At 38.9% G+C, this 20,895-nt stretch overlaps 1 protein-coding gene across 1 annotated transcript; it reads left to right on the forward strand.

Annotated features, from left to right (window-relative positions):
- The first annotated feature begins 4,868 nt into the window (after positions 1 to 4,868).
- Positions 4,869 to 20,699, forward strand: LOC137297725 (sperm-associated antigen 16 protein-like). Its single transcript, XM_067829662.1, has 17 exons — positions 4,869 to 4,969; positions 5,507 to 5,584; positions 7,036 to 7,103; positions 7,349 to 7,473; positions 12,544 to 12,681; positions 12,924 to 13,031; positions 14,239 to 14,426; positions 14,883 to 15,022; positions 15,325 to 15,458; positions 15,650 to 15,793; positions 16,286 to 16,386; positions 16,726 to 16,810; positions 17,047 to 17,173; positions 17,699 to 17,764; positions 18,831 to 18,957; positions 19,707 to 19,771; positions 20,211 to 20,699. The coding sequence occupies exons 1-17, from the start codon at positions 4,933 to 4,935 to the stop codon at positions 20,319 to 20,321; spliced, it is 1,842 nt and encodes a 613-aa protein (XP_067685763.1). The 5' UTR covers positions 4,869 to 4,932; the 3' UTR covers positions 20,322 to 20,699.
- Positions 20,700 to 20,895: the final 196 nt, after the last annotated feature.

Below are 20,895 nucleotides of genomic sequence, written 5' to 3' on the forward strand. Positions count from 1 at the left end.
TGATAGAAATGAAAACAAAATATGATACAATGTCCGTTTCTGAAGACGCATTAGCATTAATACCAACTGGCACGAAGAATGTATTTACGATAATCTGATATCGGATCCCAATGAATCAGTTTCGATCTCAACCTGACATATTTTGGAGCGAGGCTACGGTCCGTGGCGGAGGTTGAGCGTGTACGCGAGACGATAACAACACGATGGCATGCTCGGCATGTTGGTGTACATCGCCGGTTACAGACTTTATCAGCTGAAGAATGCAACATGTGTTTGTGGTTAGCTGGACGAAGGACTGCTCTTGTGAAGGCTCCCACATGAAGCAATAAATACCAGAGTCTCGTGTCCTTGAAGGGATGGTTTCGTGACTATCCGTCACAGCACATTTGGATATGTGTTTTCAGAGAAACGGTATCATGTATTATCAAAACCATTACATACCGGCGTCTCATATTGAGGGGCTAGTTTAGAGGAACTTGTCCATTTGGATATGTGAAAAGCTGTATCACATACGACGATGTCTTTAAAGTGCGGTTTCGTGAGGACGCGTGTTGTGCCTTTAAACCGACAGTGGCCTTAAATACATCGTTATCATAACTAAACGTGAATGGGCGGAGATTAAAGACGTGTTTACTGCACGTGTGTTGTGATACTGATAAATATTAATGCTTTCTGTGCACTTAAGACCATTGTGCACTTAAGGGCACCACATACGTGCGCATCTGGAAATGTGCTTGACATATTATTAAAATTATTACATACCAACATTTCGTGAGGGTCCGACATTGCACTGCGTGTGCATTTGGAAATGTCTTTCCTAAAAAGCCGTATAACAAATTATCAAAAGTGATTATATAAATTTGAGATATTGATTCTCATGAATACAAACAATTTCACCCACTATTATGGACACATCGTGCATTTTTCATACGATGCCCTAGTAATCCAGGAGGAGGCAGCTGAAAAAATGATGAATGTTTCCATTTACATCCATTGTTGATACTTTTGATGTTTTTTGACACTTGTCTCTTCTAGAGTGGTGGCTTGGGCACAAAACAAGTAATTTTGTATGGTCATGCCGTGGTAATATAATGTTTTACAGCTTATTCTTTGAGACAAGGGATTTTAGCGATTCTCCGACTTTTCATGGAAATGTGTGGTGGTGATTTATTTATTGAAAGTTTACATTATTCCTGTCACTAGAATCAGTTGTTTTTGTTTCCTGTTTACTTCTAGAGTGACAGCATGTTATATGGAATTGTTTCATACCCAGAATTCAAAATGGTCGCCAAGATGGCCGCCATTGTAAGTTTTACTACTTACACACAGGAGAGGACTAAATTTGTACTGATATATAAAACAAACAATTCATTTGGTGTCACATGTTTAACACAGTATAGAGAAAAAATAACTAAATTTCAATAAAAGTTTCACAATCCTAAAATATTTGATGAAATAACATTATCTACAGTTTAGAAAACTATGCGTCATGGTCGATAACTGCGTCTAAGCTCTTGTTGTGCTATTCAAAGTGGTCTGTCAGATAACTCTTAATTACTTTTGATACATTCAGAAGCTTACAATGAACTCTCCTCTTCACTTTCTTTCATATCATATGTTACACCATGTCAGAATTGGGGTCATCTACAAGTCAAATCTGTTCGGGCAACAATCACCTGCCATACAAAAAGACTTCATTGCATTTACTCCATGTCAGTTCAACCAATCCATGGTGAGTAGAATCTCTCGACATCAGAACACCAGAAAAGGGATAAGCTGCCCATCACAATATATATATAGGCAAAACAGCAATTTGTTATGGTGACGTGACGTTACGTGACGTGACGTCATGAACAATGCTATGACGTCCCTTTTCTTCAATGAAGTAGCGTTCTACATGCAGCGACAGTGGACACCAGCCTATGTTTGATAAAAAAGTTGGGTTTATTTTCCTCAAAGTGACAACTTCGGTAATACATAGAATATTACATTCGCGTCCATGACATACTATGTTTACGATACGATAGATTACTGCCACATTTCAATACAGTCACTGACACTGTGTTTACGTCGGAGTGAGTGTTATTCAGTGGCTGGCTGATGTGTTGAACGTCATCCCATGTCACTGGATGCCACAGAGTCAGTGTCGCTTGATTGTGTCCCTCTCATTCCAGAGAGACACACCTCACGAGAAGCCTGGACGAGCTACTCCGATGTTCAAAGTCACTTTCGATTATCGCATGTTTCTTTTCACACACGGGCGCATAGAAAAGTGCCGTAGGGAATTTCTCGTGCTCTCCCGATCGCAGGAATACCCTTACGATAAAAATAACTTATACGATGCTATGTATTATGGGTCGATGGCCTACATAATCCTGAATAAAAGAAAGATATTCCATACAGAGGGTGGACCTTAGTCAGTCATTTGTAGTCAGCAACACCAGTAAGTGGACCTGGATGTTTAATCAAAATGGTTAAAATCGGATATAAACATTCACTGTTGTTCATTTACATAAAGATCAGAGTCCTCTCTCACATGCACACCGATGTTGGTGCAAAAAAAACCAACAACCCATCTCTACGCTCATATTTTCACCTTGACATGTTTACTTAAATGAGTCACTTGCTTTAACATTCCTGTGATGGAGTTACAACAGTTCTAACTCTTTTGTGCACTTGGGTCCAGAGATTTTACTTCCAAGTTGCACCTGTATGCACGGGGATCTGGCGGTACGTGTATATATGCAGGGAGAGAGTGGTCAGGCTCACTGACTGGGTTGACACGTCATCGTATCCCACACTACGTAGATCGATGTTCATGTTGTTGATCACTGAATTGTCAAGTCCGGACCCGATTATTTATATTTCTAAATCGCCGCCATATAGATGGAATATTGCTGAGTGTGGCGGAAAACTAAACTCATTCACTCCACAGAAGGTTACGTCGGGAGAACATTCTGATCAACCAGTCAGCGCTAGACATCAAAATAATAATGGTAATTTCTAGATTGCAACGCGATGTTGTTCTCTGGCATTACATTATCACGCTGACGGAACTGTACTTTCAAAGCCGCTATTAAGCGCTAAGAGCGACCGTATTGTTCCGTTCATCCGCTTTTTCAGGTGCCCACTTTAAACAGCTGGTTGGACTGAGTGCAATGTGGACGAAGTGCCTTGCCAAGGGTCACAACGTAGTATGAGACCAGCAAGTGAATTTCTAGATTGCAACGCGATGTTGCTCTCTGGCATTACATTATCACCCTGACGGAACTGTACTTTCAAAGCCGCTATTAAGCGCTAAGAGCGACCGTATTGTTCCGTTCATCCGCTTTTTCAGGTGCCCACTTTAAACAGCTGGTTGGACTGAGTGCAATGTGGACGAAGTGCCTTGCCAAGGGACACAACGTAGTATGAGACCAGCAAGTGAAGCGTTCCAACACATGTGATTCCTATAGCTCGAGAAAGCTCTGAAACGAAAAGTTCTAAGGGTAAATATATAAGTCTTTGTGTTGTGCTTGATCGCGATCGTGAGTTCACTCATCATCGGGTGGTCGACGTTCGCTCTGGACCACCTCCATAACACAAGTCCAGCTGACAAAAGAAATAATAATTACAATGATGAGTATTTACAAATATTCTATCCATATAGAAAGGATATATTTATCCACAAGGTGCGTGTTCAAAGTGAATAAAATGTGAGAATAGGTAAAGACAATGAAATAATGGCATGAAACAAAAACCCGATTAATTATAGCCCGAAATAAGGCTTATGAGTAATAACAGGTGATATAGAGAATATGAATTGAAGTCAGTGAATAATAGCCTGAAAATGGGCGCATCTTGAGATTTGATTTGAATAAATGTTTAGCAATATTTCATCAACATCACGACAAGGAATACCAGAAATGTGCCCATGTGGGAACTTTTGACCATAGCTGGTAAGATTATATTTTGGTATGTCCACAAGATTCAATTTTTTAGATCGAAGAGTGTTCACAGAGATGTAGTCTGCTAGAATATTAGAGAGATAGAGAGATAAGGTGGTGCCATATCATTTTGACATTTTGACGTGTGTACACCATACGGAGAATGCATGTGATTTTCCCACTGAGAGGTATCGCATCAGAATAAGTGATTTGACTTTAACGTCAATGCAATATATTGGTCTTTCACAACTGTTATTAAACTACATGGTATTATTTTTTAAGTGGTCAGAGTCTTCCCTGAAAAACAACTATGTGATTAATAAATTCTGACAGAAGGACCAAAATTGCCATAGACACAGTTGATATAAATAATGAAATTACCTGCCTTTCAAGATGTAAGTAGTAATATCAGAAACTGACAGAAACGTTTTTGTAACAGCAACAATGTCCCTCTATATGTTGATATCGTTCATGTGATTCATAAATTTCTAAAAATAATTGATTGATTTCTAACTATCTGCTCAGGGGCAATATAATATAATATAATATAATATAATATAATATAATATAATATAATATAATATAATATAATATAATATAATATAATATAATACAAATGGGATTGTTCTGTTTCATTACAAAATTAATTTTTTATTTGTGTAACTAAGTTTAGAATATTTCTATCGACAAGCCTGTAACACAACCTCCATCTGCGAGTGTATTTTCATCTTTACTACTGAAATCCATTTATGAATATGTGTTTTCATTGTGAACTTTTATAAACATGTAAAATGATTACAAGTACTACATCGTTATCTTGGCTTATGGGAGTATATTAATTATTGAAAAAATTAGACCAGAGACGTTTATTTTGATTAGACATAAGGCACTAAAAACACACCAAAACTCTTCGTTAAGGCATATTATTACCTCCCCTTATATACTCTCCTGTGCGGGTGTGCCATATATACTACTGTCGTCAGTAGCAACCTCATTGTAAACGAAGATGGCGGCGGATGAGACAGACAAGTACTACTTGGAGAGTATCCTTACATTCTGTGTATATAATATATATTTTTTCAGAATGACAACTGTAGGTCTGTATGCATCTAATGTTCAAGAATGTTGATGGTAATTTGCAACAAGGAAAGCGTGCTATATGTATCGAAACTTTTGACGTTTTGTAAGAGTCTGTGTGTTTATTGACAAGACGACGATTTTCGGGTAGTCAAGTTAAGAAACTGGAAAATCACAATGATATTAGGCTATGCAACGGCTTGATAGGATCAAGGCCTGTCTGTTAAACTCCAATGATCAAGTACATCTTACCTTTTGTAAATAACATAACATAACTAAATGTATCTATTCAGTCACATGAGACAAACAGGAGAGCTTTCGAGAGCTTTTTTATAAAAATAATTGAACTCTCGTCTATAGACGAGATACAGTCTATAAACTGATAATTTGGTTAACAGTTTTCATTCTTATTTTTAAGACTAAGAACTTTAATAGTCATTCAAGATTAAAAACTGTAATAGTCATTCAAGTATGATGCATATTCCTTAACCCTTGAACCTCAGAGGAGCAGCTGTTGGTGGACTCTGATGATGAGTTCCAATATGAGGAAGTGCCAATCGATGAAGACTTTATCCCCTCAGGTAGGACTAGGGATATCATTGGGATACTTGTAACATACTGCTGTATTAATGCTAAAATATCTGGTTACCGAGCCAATCATTCAAGAGCGCCCACAGATAAAAAGTACAATATTTTGAGATTACTGGATTCAAATGGCGGGGTTGTTATTGTGCTTATTTGAGAATAAAACGTACTGGTACTCAGTTGGAATCTTTTCCCTTTTATGAATCTAACGAACGATTTGGTTTCTACACAATCACATACATGTGTTCTAAAAGGTCACATGCAACCAAAAAATCAAACATAATTAAAACACATTTATCACTTATTCATGACATATAATATACATTGCTGCTTTTAAAAAACAAATAAACAAAATTATAAGCGTACAATCGCGATTCAAAAGTGCAATATTTTGTACTTTGGCTTACTTCCCCCGAAACGAAGCCCTCGGGAGACCGAACCCAGTCATAGTGGGTGGATATGCACTCAAGTGTAACGACGGCTTCCGATTGGCTGTTTCATTTGCTGATATGCTGAGGGTTCATTGTGTGTACAGAAAGGTGATTTGTTTGATGGGCATTTTAGCCAGTCACCAGAAAGTAAGATTCTTTATGGATAACAACTTCTTTTTGTGTACTTGATGCGTCGTTTCAGTAAGGATTCATATACTGTTGTCAAACAAAATCATATACACTAAAAGAAGTCGTTATCCATGAAGAATGTTGGGTTTAGAGATGTTGGGTTTGGAAAATAATTGTTCTCTGACAAGAGTTTGCACCAGTTTCCGTCAGATCCAGTCATCCGAAAAAAATGAATGTAGTTTGTTTGCAACCCACAGACATAAAAACATGTCATGTGTATCACACGTGCCTAATTACATAATGTGGCAGACTCGGGTCCACGAGTCATAAATCAGTTTCTTTATGTCGTATAGTCTGATAGGTGTTAAGTTCAAACTGCACGTGGTCAATGATTGAAGCTGTGTATTGCATGTTGTCTATAGCAGACAGGTAGACAGACATATAGGTGTGAATAAACCAGACACTGAGCTTTCTCTGTGACAGACACTGCTTACCACAATCAACAAGTTTTTTTACGTAACAAGTAGATTATTTACTTGTTTGTGTACACAACTCAAGATTAGATTACTGCTCACGACCTCAGCATGCATACTGTTTCAAGCTCCGCGAACCTATTCACTGCGCAAGCATTATGGATGCAGCGCAGCACAGCTGTTGAAACCAGCTTTCCCCCCCAGTGCTGGGGGGAATTTAGTGAAACATTTGAACTTCGATTTCGCGGGCTTTCTTTTCATCACGTTTTTTTCAACTTTATAGGTTGAATTGGCATTTTTTATGATTTGTTTCGGTAAGTGCATGCCGAAAGTTACCAGAATCTGCAAAGTTGTGTTTTACGTTGAATGTGACCTTTAAACCATAAAGCTTATTTGTAAATATTGCTTTTCCAGAGGTTGAAGAGGATCTGGATCGTGCTGTGAGAACCATCAAAGAAGCATCGGAAGATATTGAAGCTCTGGTATTGTGATATTAATAATGTTCAGTGTACAAAGAAATAATGACAAATTACATAAACAATTGTTCTTCTGTTACAACCCTAATCTGTATCTATCAGATAACATTGTGTAAATTTACTTTTAGTAGAATTTTATAGTTTATTGTACCATTTCTGTTAAACACACCAACACCCTAACATATCACACTAAAACAGAAGACAATGTTTGTTCATTTTTGTTTTATATGTTGATAATACCACATTTCCAGAACCGAAGGGAGAGTAGTGTCAAGGCATCTGTGATACAGAAACCAGAGGTTGTGGATGATTTTGTCAGAAATTTTCTGGTTAGGATGGGAATGAACAGGTCCTTGGATTGCTTTCAAACAGAATGGTAAGCTTTACACAAATTGACTGGTATGTGATATATATCATATATTTTAATGTATTAATCACTCTGCTCCTAAAAATGTCCCCACATGTTTTTAACACAGTGACTACCTATCATGAGCATCTTTGTAGTATCAATTCTGGCTGAATTTGTACAAATACAAATAAGTACAAATAATCTTGTAGCTACATTAGTGGTATTGTAAAACAAGTTTCACATGTTGACAAACAGGCACAAGACACAAATGTCTCCTGGCATTCTTTGTTACCACCAGGAGATGATCGCTTCTTATTCTTGTTTTGCCAACGCAAGAAACATGTTTGAAATACTACTGATATTGCTACAAGATAACTCACAGTAGCAAACAGAGCAGAATTGATACTTCGAGTATACATGTGGTGGCAGTCAACATGTTAAAATAACAACATGTCCTTTCTCTCTGTAATAGCTCTTTTTATAAATAGCAGACTGTGATAAAACTTTTGAGTCTGACAGCTGAAATCATAATCAATTCCGAACATTTTTCCTTATCCTGACTTTATGCATATTATGCTTATCTACTCCCTTTCTGCAAAGATAGTGGAACACTTGAAAACCCTTGAAGTTCCCTTTTAACTGAAGGGGGTGAACAGTACACTCACCCACCGGAAGCCTCCTTTTCCAGCCAATATGGTCACATGGCCAGCCATGCTTGTCACTCTCTCCTTCATCGTCTGATGAGGACGGTTGGAGGCACTTTGAGTCCTGATACGGCGATAAGTTTTGCTTGTATTTCAGACCTGAAAACTAAATTGTGTCGTATTTAGTTTTTGGATTGTAATTATTATCATCATGATGTAAAATTATTGTTGAAATTTATAAAATTTCATGTGTTTTAGACACGTTTTCTTCAACTTAGACTTGGTCTCAGTTGATGAAATTGTGCTCTCAGTGTAAGTTACGGCTGTCTGCATATATTGTGTATTTCATGCAAACCTATTTGTTCTTCCACTATTAACTGTGAACTTTGTAAGAATTTATCTGATTCAGAATTTGCATTATATTATATACTGTTATGCTACTGGCATGCTAAGGACAAACAATGTAGGCTTTCTCAAGTCATGTCTAAATCGGTTGATTCTGCATCTAGTAACCGTTTTTTGATCACAGCTGTCATTCATGATTTAAGTGATCAGCCAGACTTATCCCAGAGGCATGATCAAGATACCAGCGAGACTTCGTCTAGATCACAGGAGAGGACGTCATCAGAATCGGGATCATCTCAAACGGAAATCATTGCTGTCGGCTGTATCATTCTGTTTCAGTTTTGAAGAAGCTCCTTCCATTGACTTGCTGAGTGCTTCACTTATTGATCCCACTACAACTGCAATTGTTCACTGTCAACATCCCCTGTTTGTCAGAGGTACTGTCATTGTTCGTCTTCTTCAATGAATGCGGATTCACACAGGCATGGTTGAAGGCTTTCATGGAATGGCAGTTGTTCCAGGGAAACACACAGACAGGAGGACCATATCATCTCTACTAGAGCAAAGACAGTCAAAGAACTGTCACCTGGATCGACTAACACCAGGATTCTCTCTGGTACCTGTGAAAAATTCCAAGGAAAAGTTTCAACTTACATACATCATGAAGGAGTTCAACAAGGATTATCTATTGAAACCAGAACGGTGCAGAATGATCCATCTACCACAACTACGGCACCTCATCCGTCCAGCGGATTATTTAGCCAGCATCGATCTACAAGATGCCTACCTACACATTCCAGTTCATCTGGATTCCAGGAAATATCTGCGTTTCTTATTCAACATTCATCATTACCAGTGGACGGGTCTACTGTTTGGAATATCTTTGGCCACATGGCTATTTACTTAAGTCATCAAGCCCATTGTCACCTGCCTACATTAGTGTTCCCCGTAGGCACATTTAGGAGGGCGCAGCGCCCTGCCCTTTGACTTTTGCGCCCTGTCCTTTTTATTTTGCGCCCTGCCCTTTTTCACCTCAATCATTGTCGCTTACTATGACGAGTGTATAATTTCCAGATTTGAAATGCTTTTTTCAAATACTAATGTTAAAATACAAACTGAGAAGAGTAAAAACGAACTTTAGAATTGAAGTCATAAGACAATTTGACTTCTTATACATGTTGTTGTTTTTTAAATAATCCTCACCAACATGCCCTTTGATGTTTTGAAGTGCCCTTTTCCATGAATTTACCCTGCCCTTTCTGAACCCTAGGGGTAACACTACACATCTGCAGGGATTTTGCAGTGTCTTTATCTGGAATATGGCAGAAGTCAGAATTAGAGCTGCAGCAAGATCCTCAATTCCTTGGGATTCAATCTGTCACTATGTTGAACCGCATCGTTGTCCCAGAGGATCGGTGGGTCAAAATTCAAGCCGTGATAGAGCAAGGTCTACTCTCTCTGTTACGACTATGAAAGTGGCAATATCTACTCAGTCTGACCAAATGAGGAATTCTACAATTATGCCCATTACAACGGTTCCTGATTCAGGATCTCACCAGCAGGAATCTGGACAAGCAACGAACCCATTCAGCATATCAACCACCTGGAGGTGAAAGCTGTAATCAACGCTGTATGTCATTGGTCGACAACATTGAGGAATAAAGTACTGATGGTTCATACCGACAACTCCACAGAAGCATTCTACATAAACAAGCAAGGATCAACACGATCTCACACACAGCTACAGCTGACCTTTCAACTCTTCGACATAGTCGATGACTTAAACCTCCACATAAAGGCAGTCACATCCAAGTAGCATGCAATGTCATGGCCAACACGCTGTCACACCCTCTTCAACCATCTCCAATGGAATGGATGCTACATCGAGAGGCATTTTGACTCATCAGTCAGACATTTGGATCTCCACAAATAGACCTATTTGCCACAAGGTTCAAGAAACAGATACTAACCTTTGTATCTCCAGTGCTGGATCTGTTAGTGTGGACAACAGACACTCTCAACATCCCGTGGGAAGGGCTGAACACTACCGTGTTTCCCACTCCTGTACTACTACTGAACGTCATCAGAAAGATAAAACAGATGACACAGTTATAACTGATTATGTTTGTGCCTTAAAGGCCAGCGAGAAATTGGTCCTCAGTACTCATTGAAGGTCTAGGACAACCAACACTAAAAGTGCTGGAGTAGAAGAACCTATTCATCCATCCACAAACCAAACAAGCACATGGCAAAACAACATCATTCCAACTTCATGACTGGATTGTATCAAGGCCTGCTTGAAACATCGAGGATACTCTCCTATAGAGGCAAAGGCACTCACCCTAGCTTTACGTATATCTACCTGCACCTTATCTGATGATAAATGGATGGGGTTTGAAAGATATGCCAGAAAAAAAGGCTTCACTGCAATGAAGGCCACACGTCCTCAAGTATCATACTATGTATGTCATTTACGACATACCAGAGGACTGAAAAGTTCTACCTTCTTGCCATACTTGGTGGCACTCAACTCTATTATCACCATGAAAACGGGGATCAAACTGACTAAACTACCTGAACTACTAGCCTTACTAGGCTTGTTCAAGCTTTAAGACCAACAATGCAGATTTAAGGCTCCAGCTTGGGACTTGAATGTTACTCTACAACATCTCACGAGTGATGTTTAAGAACCTCTAGACCAGACATCGCTTGAATTATTGACACAGAAAATGCTGTTTCTACTCACCCTAGCTACAATGTCACTTCAGTCGCACACGATTCGACTCCAGTCATTGTGAGATTGTACAACATGGACTGAGATGGGATTTCGTTGCCAAAAATCAACTGCCTGAACAACTGGAAAGACAATTCCACATCCCGGCATCATCTACAGTCCTCGGGCCACATGACACTCAGGATTTATCATTAAGCACAGTCGGAGTGTTGAAAGTATATCTCTAACTCAAGGAGACAATGTTTCAAGCGCCTATTCATCCCTCTATCTACTGAGACATGTACGGTAGTATACCCCAACACCATCTTAGTATGGATGAGAGCCTTTATGTTGAGGGCCTACATAGCAGCAGGACTTGAACCTCCATAAGCTTCCAATCCACATGGAGTGAGAACGTTGGCATCGACAGTCTCTCTACACAGAAACTGCTCGCTAACAACTCTAATGGAGGGCTGCTTTTGGAATTTTGTTTAGCATTTGCCAACCACTACCTACGGGACATCGCCATGGAGCATGTCACTGGCATTCAACAATTCGGGCCATTTGTTGTCACACAACAACTAACAGTTCCACAAAGGCGCTGAGTTTCACTCACCCTTTTATCACGTGACTTGTTGAGACCAAGATGCCCTGCAGAGTATAATGGTTGAGAGTCCATGCGCACATCTTCAACAGGCTAGCATGAGTGATTATGACCCTGTACTTGTAATGAAGATACCTGTACATGAAGAAGGGTCACGACTGGTCTTGACTGGAAATCTTGAAATAGAGTTGGATTAGACACTAGCAGGATCTATCTAACATCATGTTCCTGTCAACGAATACTTCGGGAGAAGACAAGTTCGACTGGATGTGATGCACCCCATTTCACCGATGATTATTGGATGAAAACTACTGCGTTATAGTAGGGGACGGGGGCAGCCAACAGAATCCAGCGTGGCCTGACCCACTGCCATTTCGATTGGATTCTGTAAGCATGATAAGCATAAGTCAGGATAAGGAAAAATATGTAATTGTTTTTAGTAAAATTGATATTTTATGCGTATCCAGACTCTTGGCGTCAAGCCCTCCCAGCCGCCCCTTTCAGGCATGCTGAATTCACAGCAATTCTTGTGTCGGACTTATGAAATTTTGAAGAGAGTGACAAGCATGGCTGGTCATGTGACCGTACTGGCGGGAAAGGACTCCTGGTTTCCGATGGGTGAGTGTATTGTACATCCGATTCAATTAGAAGAGAACTTCAAGGGATTTCCACTATCTTCTCATAGAGGTAGAAGATAAGTACAATAAGCATGAGTCAGGATACGTATAAAATATCAATTTTATTCAAAGCTAAGTTTTGCAATGTTATCGATTTATGTAATGATATTGCAGGTATGAACTCCAGCAGCGGGGAATGTTGCATGAGGAAGATGTGGGTGTTGTTCCTGACATTTACTCTCGTAATCAAGACCTTGATAATGAGGTGAAATTTCTCAAAAAAGAGGTTGAAAAATTCAAGAATGCTGCCATGTGAGTTTTAGATTTGGCTGATCTTTATAATAATAAATATCTGTCCTATTTTACTGAGATGTTCATGTTTAAAAACTGATGTTGCTCAACATATAGATTGCACTTGTACTTCAGTTTGTGGAGATTTGTAACATGATGCAAAAGTGCATCATAATCTTTTTGAGCTGTCTTAGTATTCTCATATTGTAGTGGAGTATGATTCCGTTGAGAATGCATGTTATTTTAATCATATTTTTTACCAGGAAAGCCAAAGAGACGTACGTAAAACTGAGGAAGGAAAGAGACTACCACCGTATGCACCACAAGAGAGTTGTTCAGGAGAAAAACAAACTTATTGATGATATTAGGAGGTAGACAATCAAATTATCTGTTCAAACTCATTTCCATGTCAAGTACCAAACTGAAGTGTATATTAATATTTTCCTAACATCATCGCCCCGTGAAGGTCCCGGGGTAGAATAGGCCTTCAGCAACCCATGCTCGCCAGAAAAGGCGACTCAGCTTGTCGTAAGAGGCGACTAATGGGATCGGGTGGTCAGGCTCGCTGACTTGGTTGACACATGTCATCGGTTCCCAATTGCGCAGATCGATGTACATGTTGTTGATAACTGGATTGTCTTGTCCAGACTCGATTATTTACAGACCGCCGCCATTTAGCTGGAATATTGCTGAGTGCGGCGTAAAACTAAACTCACTCACTCACTCCCCTAACATCATCATAGTTATGTGTGGATCCTGGGATTAAACAACAAGCATGAATTACTGGAACCAGTTCTTGCCTGGGGTGAGAGAGCTGAGGAGGCAAAGAGCTTAGTGTTGCAATTTTAGATTACCCAGTACGACCTCTACCACACAGTGAACATAGACAGCCGACTCCCACACAAAATAATGATGCCAATCTCACTCTTTATGATGCCGAGCTCACTCCTTTGATTATTCTCTTAATGTCCATTGCCAGGCTTTGCAACAATAAATGCCATCTTTTTATGTTTTTTTGGTATGACGTGTTGAAAAAAAGACTGACATGTTGGAGTGTGTAGGAAACAGTCAGCACCAGGGTCAAATCAATAAGACAGCAAGAAAAGACTGTTTGAAATGTCTGTGATAAAATATGAACAGTTTTACTTACATACATAAGGGACTGATCATTAATTAAAGGGAGTGACTTTAGTTTTAGGTTATACTCAGCAATATTCCTATGGCAGCGGTCTGTATATAAACAAGACTGGACCAGACAATCCAGTGGTCAGAAGCATGAGCATCAATCTGTGCACTGGGGAATCGATGACATGTATCAACCAAGTCAGCAAGTCTGACCACCTCATCCCATCAGTCGCCTTTCACAAGCATAGTTGCCTTTTGTGGCAAGCATGAATTGCCGAAGACCTGTTCTACCGCAGATCTTCACGGGTCCATTAATTATAGAGTGGGATGGAATGGGATGGAAGTACTGAAGAGTTTCTTCTATGGACTGGAGCATATGTTGTTGATTATTTGTTCTTCAGATCTAATTTAAGGCTAATTGTTGTAAGACAAAATTTGTTGTGTGTTCTTCAGACTGAAGCGTCACTATGTCCAGTATGAGCCCACCTTGCAGCAGCTCAAGTCCAAGTATGAGGTGGCGATGAAGGAGAAGATGTTGGCCAAGCTTGAGCGGGACCGGGCGGTTGGTCAGGTGACAGGGCTTCAGAGCACCCTCAAGAGCATGGAGTCCTTTAAGGGAGCATCCAACACTAACCTCCAAGGTACATCACCCTTGCTTTTGGGTCTTTTGGCATTATTTTCAGTATGTTTTAGTCTAATTATTGGGACTTTTATGAAAACATGCTGATGCCATTAGACCAGTATAAGGTATTTTTCAGTGTACGGCTTGTGACTGGTACTTAAGATCACAGACTGCCATAGCCAACCCCATAATGACAATAATCATCTTTCATGTCACACAATCCAGTCATGTTCTAATTACATCTGAATTTGACAGTTAACTAAAACAACATTTATTGGAGGGTCTTCATGTGAATGTTTTTGAGGTCAGTAAGATTTAAGCTTTTAGTCAGTAGACATTTCAGTTTGTAATAAAATACACTTGAGTAAAGGACATGTTGAAACTAAAATGCAAGATCATCTCTACATTTATCATAAGTCTGTATGTAAATTTCTATTATATGGTTAAGTAATGTGTGCTTACAAATTATATTCAGACTCTTCTTCTCGACTCCGAAATGCTCCAGAGGACAGGTTTGGACGTGGACCTACCCATCAGCGACTCGCAATGGAAAGGTCCATCTACAGTGGCAAGGATGTCCGTGACCTTGGAGTAGACTACAAGAGACATCCAGATGTAAGGATAAGACACCTGGGACTGCTTGCTCAAAGCAATGATAGCATCCTGGTCGACTGCATGTGTGTGTCAAAGTGCATGAGTTACAGTGATCATATTGCTAAGATTGCCCACTAGACCTTAGTGGACAGTAACAATTTCTGTTTAGTTGTTTGTTTACAGGCAAACTGTAGCAAATAGTAGTTGTGTACACTGGCATCAGCCCTCACTCACTCACTCACATTATAGCCTGTTTCAGGATACCGAGTTCCCTGTGTGCATTGGCATCAGCCCTCACTCACTCACATTATGGTCTTTTTCAGGATACTGAGTTCCCTGTGGACACTGGTGTCAATCCATACCTGTCCCAGGTAAAAGCCCCTCCTGGTCACCTGACCCGCACAGGAGGGTTCCGACTGTCAAACACGTTCCAAGCGCACTCCCACCCTGTCAGTGGGTAGGTACCTGTTGAAATTTCACCATAGAACCAAACATACTACAATATAATAGTGCTTCTACAAAATACAGTACATATATATGTTGTGAGATATTTTGTTTTTAAATATACGATTTAAGTGTATATATTACTATTCGGGTTTTGGTTTTTCATTGTTTTTGTGTTTTAAGATTAACAAGTAAAATTTTCAGTTTGTCCCTGCATCCACGTAAACAAATTCTGGCAACAAGCAGTGATGACCATACATGGAAAATGTGGTCAGTACCAAGTGGCGATATCATCATGACAGGTGAAGGTCACACAGACTGGGTCTCTAGTTGCGACTTCCATCCGTCGTAAGTACTGTTACTAACAGTGAAACTGGTGAGATGTTATTTCATATTTGTATAGATTGTAAAATGTTACTTGTTTAGTTTTACATAAACTGAGTAGAAAGAAACTGAACAAAATGCAAACATTAGTTTAAAGCTTCAAGTTTATAAGAATAAACAGAATCATTTTAATGTAAAGTTAATGTTTGTTCTTTCAGTAATAATGGTTGTCAGTGTGGATTAAAACAAACCTGAGCAACATCATTGTAAGTTGTAAAGTTCAGTGCACTTTCTATTTCAGTGGAGGGTTGCTGGATAGCCTTTTGGTTATAGCATTTGTCCATCACACTGAAAACCCGGGTTCGATTCCCAACATGGGAAATATGTGTGAAGTCCATTTCTGGTGTCCCCAACATGATATTGCTGGAATATTGCTAAAACACACCAACATAAAAACACACTCACTCACTCACTACTGCTGTAGATTTCACTCCATCATTGTCTTTGTTTTTGCAGTGGTGCCAAACTGGCAACAACAAGTGGTGACAGTACTGTGAAGATCTGGGACTTCAGTAAGGCTGAGTGTGTGCATACATTCACAGATCACACTATGGCAGGTCAGTCAAGGAGTGTCATTACATTTACATATTTTTGTACCAATATGTGAAAATGTAAGGAATGGTCCTTTCAAAATTGATTACTTCCTATAATGACAACGCAAGTAAAAAAGAAGTGTGTTCCATTATTTATTGTTTTATTGTTCTAAGTAATAAATGTAGAAAGGGAGGTAACCCTCAAAGAATCAAGGTTTTAATCATTTCATTATCCCAGGTTAACCATTTCATTTCCATTCATTATTTGTAATATATTTTTTCAATTATTTATTATTTTGTTTTGAAAAATGTATCAAACATGAGATAAATGTGGGTTTCAACACACTTTAATTATTTGTTCAGTATGGAGCTGTACATGGCATTCTTGTGGAGACTTTCTGGCCACCTGCTCCATGGACAATACCTCCAAAATCTGGGACCTCAACAGGTGCGAGGCACAAGAGAAGTCATTATAAACAATAAAGAATATGCTAATCATATAATGTTTCCATCTTTACAAATAATAAAAATGATGAAGAATAAGTTATCTTTATAAAATATCCATTTTGTGATGACTAGTTGTCTTGCATCACTCTACAGTTGTATCTATTAATATTTCTGTCGTTTATAATAAATTTAAAATCTTACATACCATAACAGAGATGTTTCCTCGATGTATTACAGTTTACGATGTCGCTTCACATTACGAGGTCACGCTGACTCTGTCAATAGCATAGAGTTCCTTCCCTTCTCCAACACGGTCCTCACAGCATCTGCAGATAAAACACTGTCTCTCTGGGATGCCAGGACGGTGAGAATCACAAGTGCTAAGACTAAGTGTCAGGCTATTACGATAATTATGGTTTCAGAGGGGCACAGGGATGCATGTCCTTCCCCAGCTGCCCCTCTCTCCTTTTTAAGTGCACATTATTGTACAATCGGAAATTTTACAAGTGATGAGTGATGTTACAACACTTATTATTTACATTCATTTTGTGTGTGATGGTTTAGACAACAGTTCTCACAGGAACATTCCAAGCATACTCAATACAAGCATGCTAGATGAATGGTTTTAAAAAAATTGGTATGTAGCATTATATGAAGAGTCATCAAGAACAGAATACTAACTATTCATATAAAGCTTCATCATTGTCAAAAGGCTTCAGCTATCGTGCATGTATTTCATATGTTTGGAACCTTCCTGTGAGAACCCAATATATGGTGTCCTTTTAATCCAGAATTGCTATTTTTCAAGATTTTGATAATAACACTTACCCTGATAACTTGAACCAAAACTACCAAGCTTGTGGATGACAACTTATATTTCATCTTCCAGGGTCTCTGTGCACAGACATTCTATGGACACATGCATTCAGTCAACAGTGCAACATTTAACATGAGAGTAAGTATAACTACCTTGTACTACACCAGTGATGTCAAGCATAGAAGAAGGGAGAACACTGATGCTTCATGTTAGGCATGTACAAACAGGATCTGCAGGTAGAAAACAACTCACGATCAATTATTCAGTGGAAATGGTTCTTCTATTGTAAGTTTCTTGGCTGTGATTCACGGAACAATTTTGGTACCATGACTATACTAAGTCTCCCATGGCATGAGACTTAAAACAGTCACCCCACTAATATCACTTTGTGTTAAATGTTTGTTTATAAAGGCTTTGGCACAAATTATACTTAACCAGTCTGTCCTAATTTGAAGAGACAGCTTTGTTTTTGAGATTCTCACCCTTCTTTATGGTAAAAAGCAATGCTTGAATTTTGATAACTCTGAAGCTCTAAACATAGACTGAAGAATAAAAGACCCGTGAAGGTCCGGCGTAGAATAGGCCCTCAGTATCCCATGCTTGCTATAAAATTCTTCTATGTTTGTCATAAGAGGTGACTAACGGGATCGGGTGGTCTGGCTTACTGGCTCAAATGTCATTGGTTCCCAATTGCGCAGTTGATGCTCATGTTGTTGATCACTGGATTGTCTAGACCAGACTAGATTATTTACAGACTGCAGCTATATAGCTGGAATGTTGCTGAGTAACGCCAAACTCACACACTCACTGAAGAATAAAAATGGAAATATGGCTCACAATGTAGAGTAGCAATCCAACAGTTTCAGGTTTGTTACTGTTTATAAAAAGAGGTAGTATGATAGCCTAGTGGTTAATGCATTAACTGCTGCCAGGTTTGAATCCCCACATGGGTACAACGTGTGAAGCCCATTTCTTGTGTGCCTGCAGTGTTATTGCTAGAATATTGCTAAAAGCGACATAACCTAACCTAACTCACTCTATTTATATAACTAAGGAAGCCTATCCTGTTCCAAGTCACATTTAAAAGCAATGTTGTTCTACTGTCTACTTTGTTAAAAATACTAAAAAAGCTTCCTTTCAGTATTGATAGTAATTTGAAGATATTTCATGAATTTTACTAACTTGAATCATTTGTGCCATGCAGGGAGACACAGTGGCATCATGTGACTCGTATGGCGTCGTCAAACTGTGGGATATCAGGAATGTGGCACCAATGACCAGCCTCGACATCGGTCCTCACCCTGCAAACAATGTGGCCTTTGATCCATCAGGTAAAGTACATGTTCATGTGTAACTGCAGTAAGCCATGCTTATAGTAACCTGAGAGAGATCACAAACTATCTGTGCCAGCCACTTGTTAAATATTGTAGTCAAAGTGTGCATTTGAAACTACAGTTTCTTAATATATATATTAACAAAACTCTTTCATTGCCATTTGTAAGGTGTGCATGTTTTAGCTTTACTGCTTAATCCATGATGAAGATTATTTGGTTAATTTGATAACTATCAATGGGCAAACGATTTGGTAAGACTTCCACCCATATCCCCCTAAATTTAGCAATGAAGAACATTTTCTTTGAGAGGCATTTTTAGAAGCTGGTTTTATCTCGGTATGTTCGGATACAATTAAAGAACCATCCAGGTGATATGATTTGGCTAGAATGAAATTTAATGGGGATCTTCCAACAATATTTCACACAAAGTAAATGTTTAGTACTGTGAGTGGATAAAGCATTTTACAGTTTGTTTATCTTTAGAGTAATGGAATCCTGACCAGACAAATACCATTGGCATGAATCCACCTTGTCGCTTGTACACTACTGAAAAGCAGGCTTTCAGTAGTGGAGGGAGTGTGTTCAGTAGAGAAACAAAGAGATTTCAATAATTCTGTTATATCCCATAAATCATCAAACAAGAAGAGAGTGTCTTAAATTGAGAACTAGAAACATATCAATTGTGATGTGACATTATATTTTAATAGTTTGAACTGCTCTGATAATGTTTGATGTTATATTCGCAGGTGTTGTTGTGGCAGTAGCAAGTAATGACAGTGCTGTCAAAATGTATGAGGTGGGCTCGGGCCAGGTGAGAATTTAGCATTTTCATTGTAAAAATGTGTAATGTTACAAGGATTTTTAAAGCTAAATCCTCTTGGTCTGCATACAGCACCTGCAAAATCTGGGTTAGGCTATATCTTCAGCGACCCATGCTTGTAGTAGGAGGTGTCTAACAGGATTGGGTGGTCAGAATTGCTGATCAATTGTTAACTCATGTCACAGGTCCCCAATCATGCACATGATGTTGATCACTGGATTGTTTGGTCCAGTCTCGATTATTTACACACCGCTGCCGTATAGCTGGAATATTGCTGAGTGCGCATAAAACTTAACTCACTCACTGAAAAAGGCACCAGTAACTTGATGCAACCAGTTCATTCGTGATGTGACAAGCAAGTTACATCGGGATTCATTGCTGTTTAGTTCCTATTATGATTGTAACATTGTCATGTTTTTATATCTTTCAGACAACAGCTCTCATTGGTCATGAAGATGCTGTCCAGTGTGTCCTGTTTGACCGCAGTGGGGACTTCATGGTCTCTGGCGGCAGTGACAACACTGTCAGGATCTGGTCATAGGGACATCACAACTCATGGCCACACTTGTACTCATATGTCATGGCGAATCTACGTTAAAATTCTGTAAACTGAACATGGTTTAACAAGTGTAGTTAAATTACAAACCACGGCCATATTAAAATGATATGTTCATGTACTTTTCCATCAGTAAAGTTTAGTATATTTGTTTACTGTTATTAAGGAATGAACTCATTTTGACAGACATTTTCTCGAACAGCACAAAGTTATTTTAAATTTCAGTTTAGTTTTGAATTCTGTGTACATCCTAAGTCTGTGTTTGTAAGCAGTCAATATGTTTTGTTATTCTGTTTATAGAAGAATATGCTGAATTTTAATGGCATGGGATGCTAATAATGTGAATAAAACTGTAACTGAAAACTGTGGTATGTTTTCATTTCCAACAAAAACAAATGTAGTTGTACAGACAAAACAACAATAATAGTAGTGAACTACAGACATTGTCTGGATCGAAAACGAAGAGCATAAAATGAAATATGAAAACAAGGGATGTGTATAATAACACCACATAAAGACTTAGAGGCACAGTATGTCTTCGTGTCTGAAGTGTTGCAGT

Source organism: Haliotis asinina, chromosome 10 (assembly GCF_037392515.1).
Source record: "Haliotis asinina isolate JCU_RB_2024 chromosome 10, JCU_Hal_asi_v2, whole genome shotgun sequence".
NCBI classification, from domain to species: Eukaryota; Metazoa; Mollusca; class Gastropoda; order Lepetellida; family Haliotidae; genus Haliotis; species Haliotis asinina.

What these genes read in the sequence shown, in the direction of transcription:
- LOC137297725 (XM_067829662.1), top strand. Translation starts at nt 4,933, where the DNA reads ATGGCGGCGGATGAGACAGACAAGTACTACTTGGAGA. An exon ending in CGGAAGATATTGAAGCTCTG is followed by an intron (nt 7,104 to 7,348) that starts GTATTGTGATAT and finishes CCACATTTCCAG; the next exon opens with AACCGAAGGGAGAGTAGTGT. An exon ending in ATGAGGTGGGCTCGGGCCAG is followed by an intron (nt 19,772 to 20,210) that starts GTGAGAATTTAG and finishes TATATCTTTCAG; the next exon opens with ACAACAGCTCTCATTGGTCA.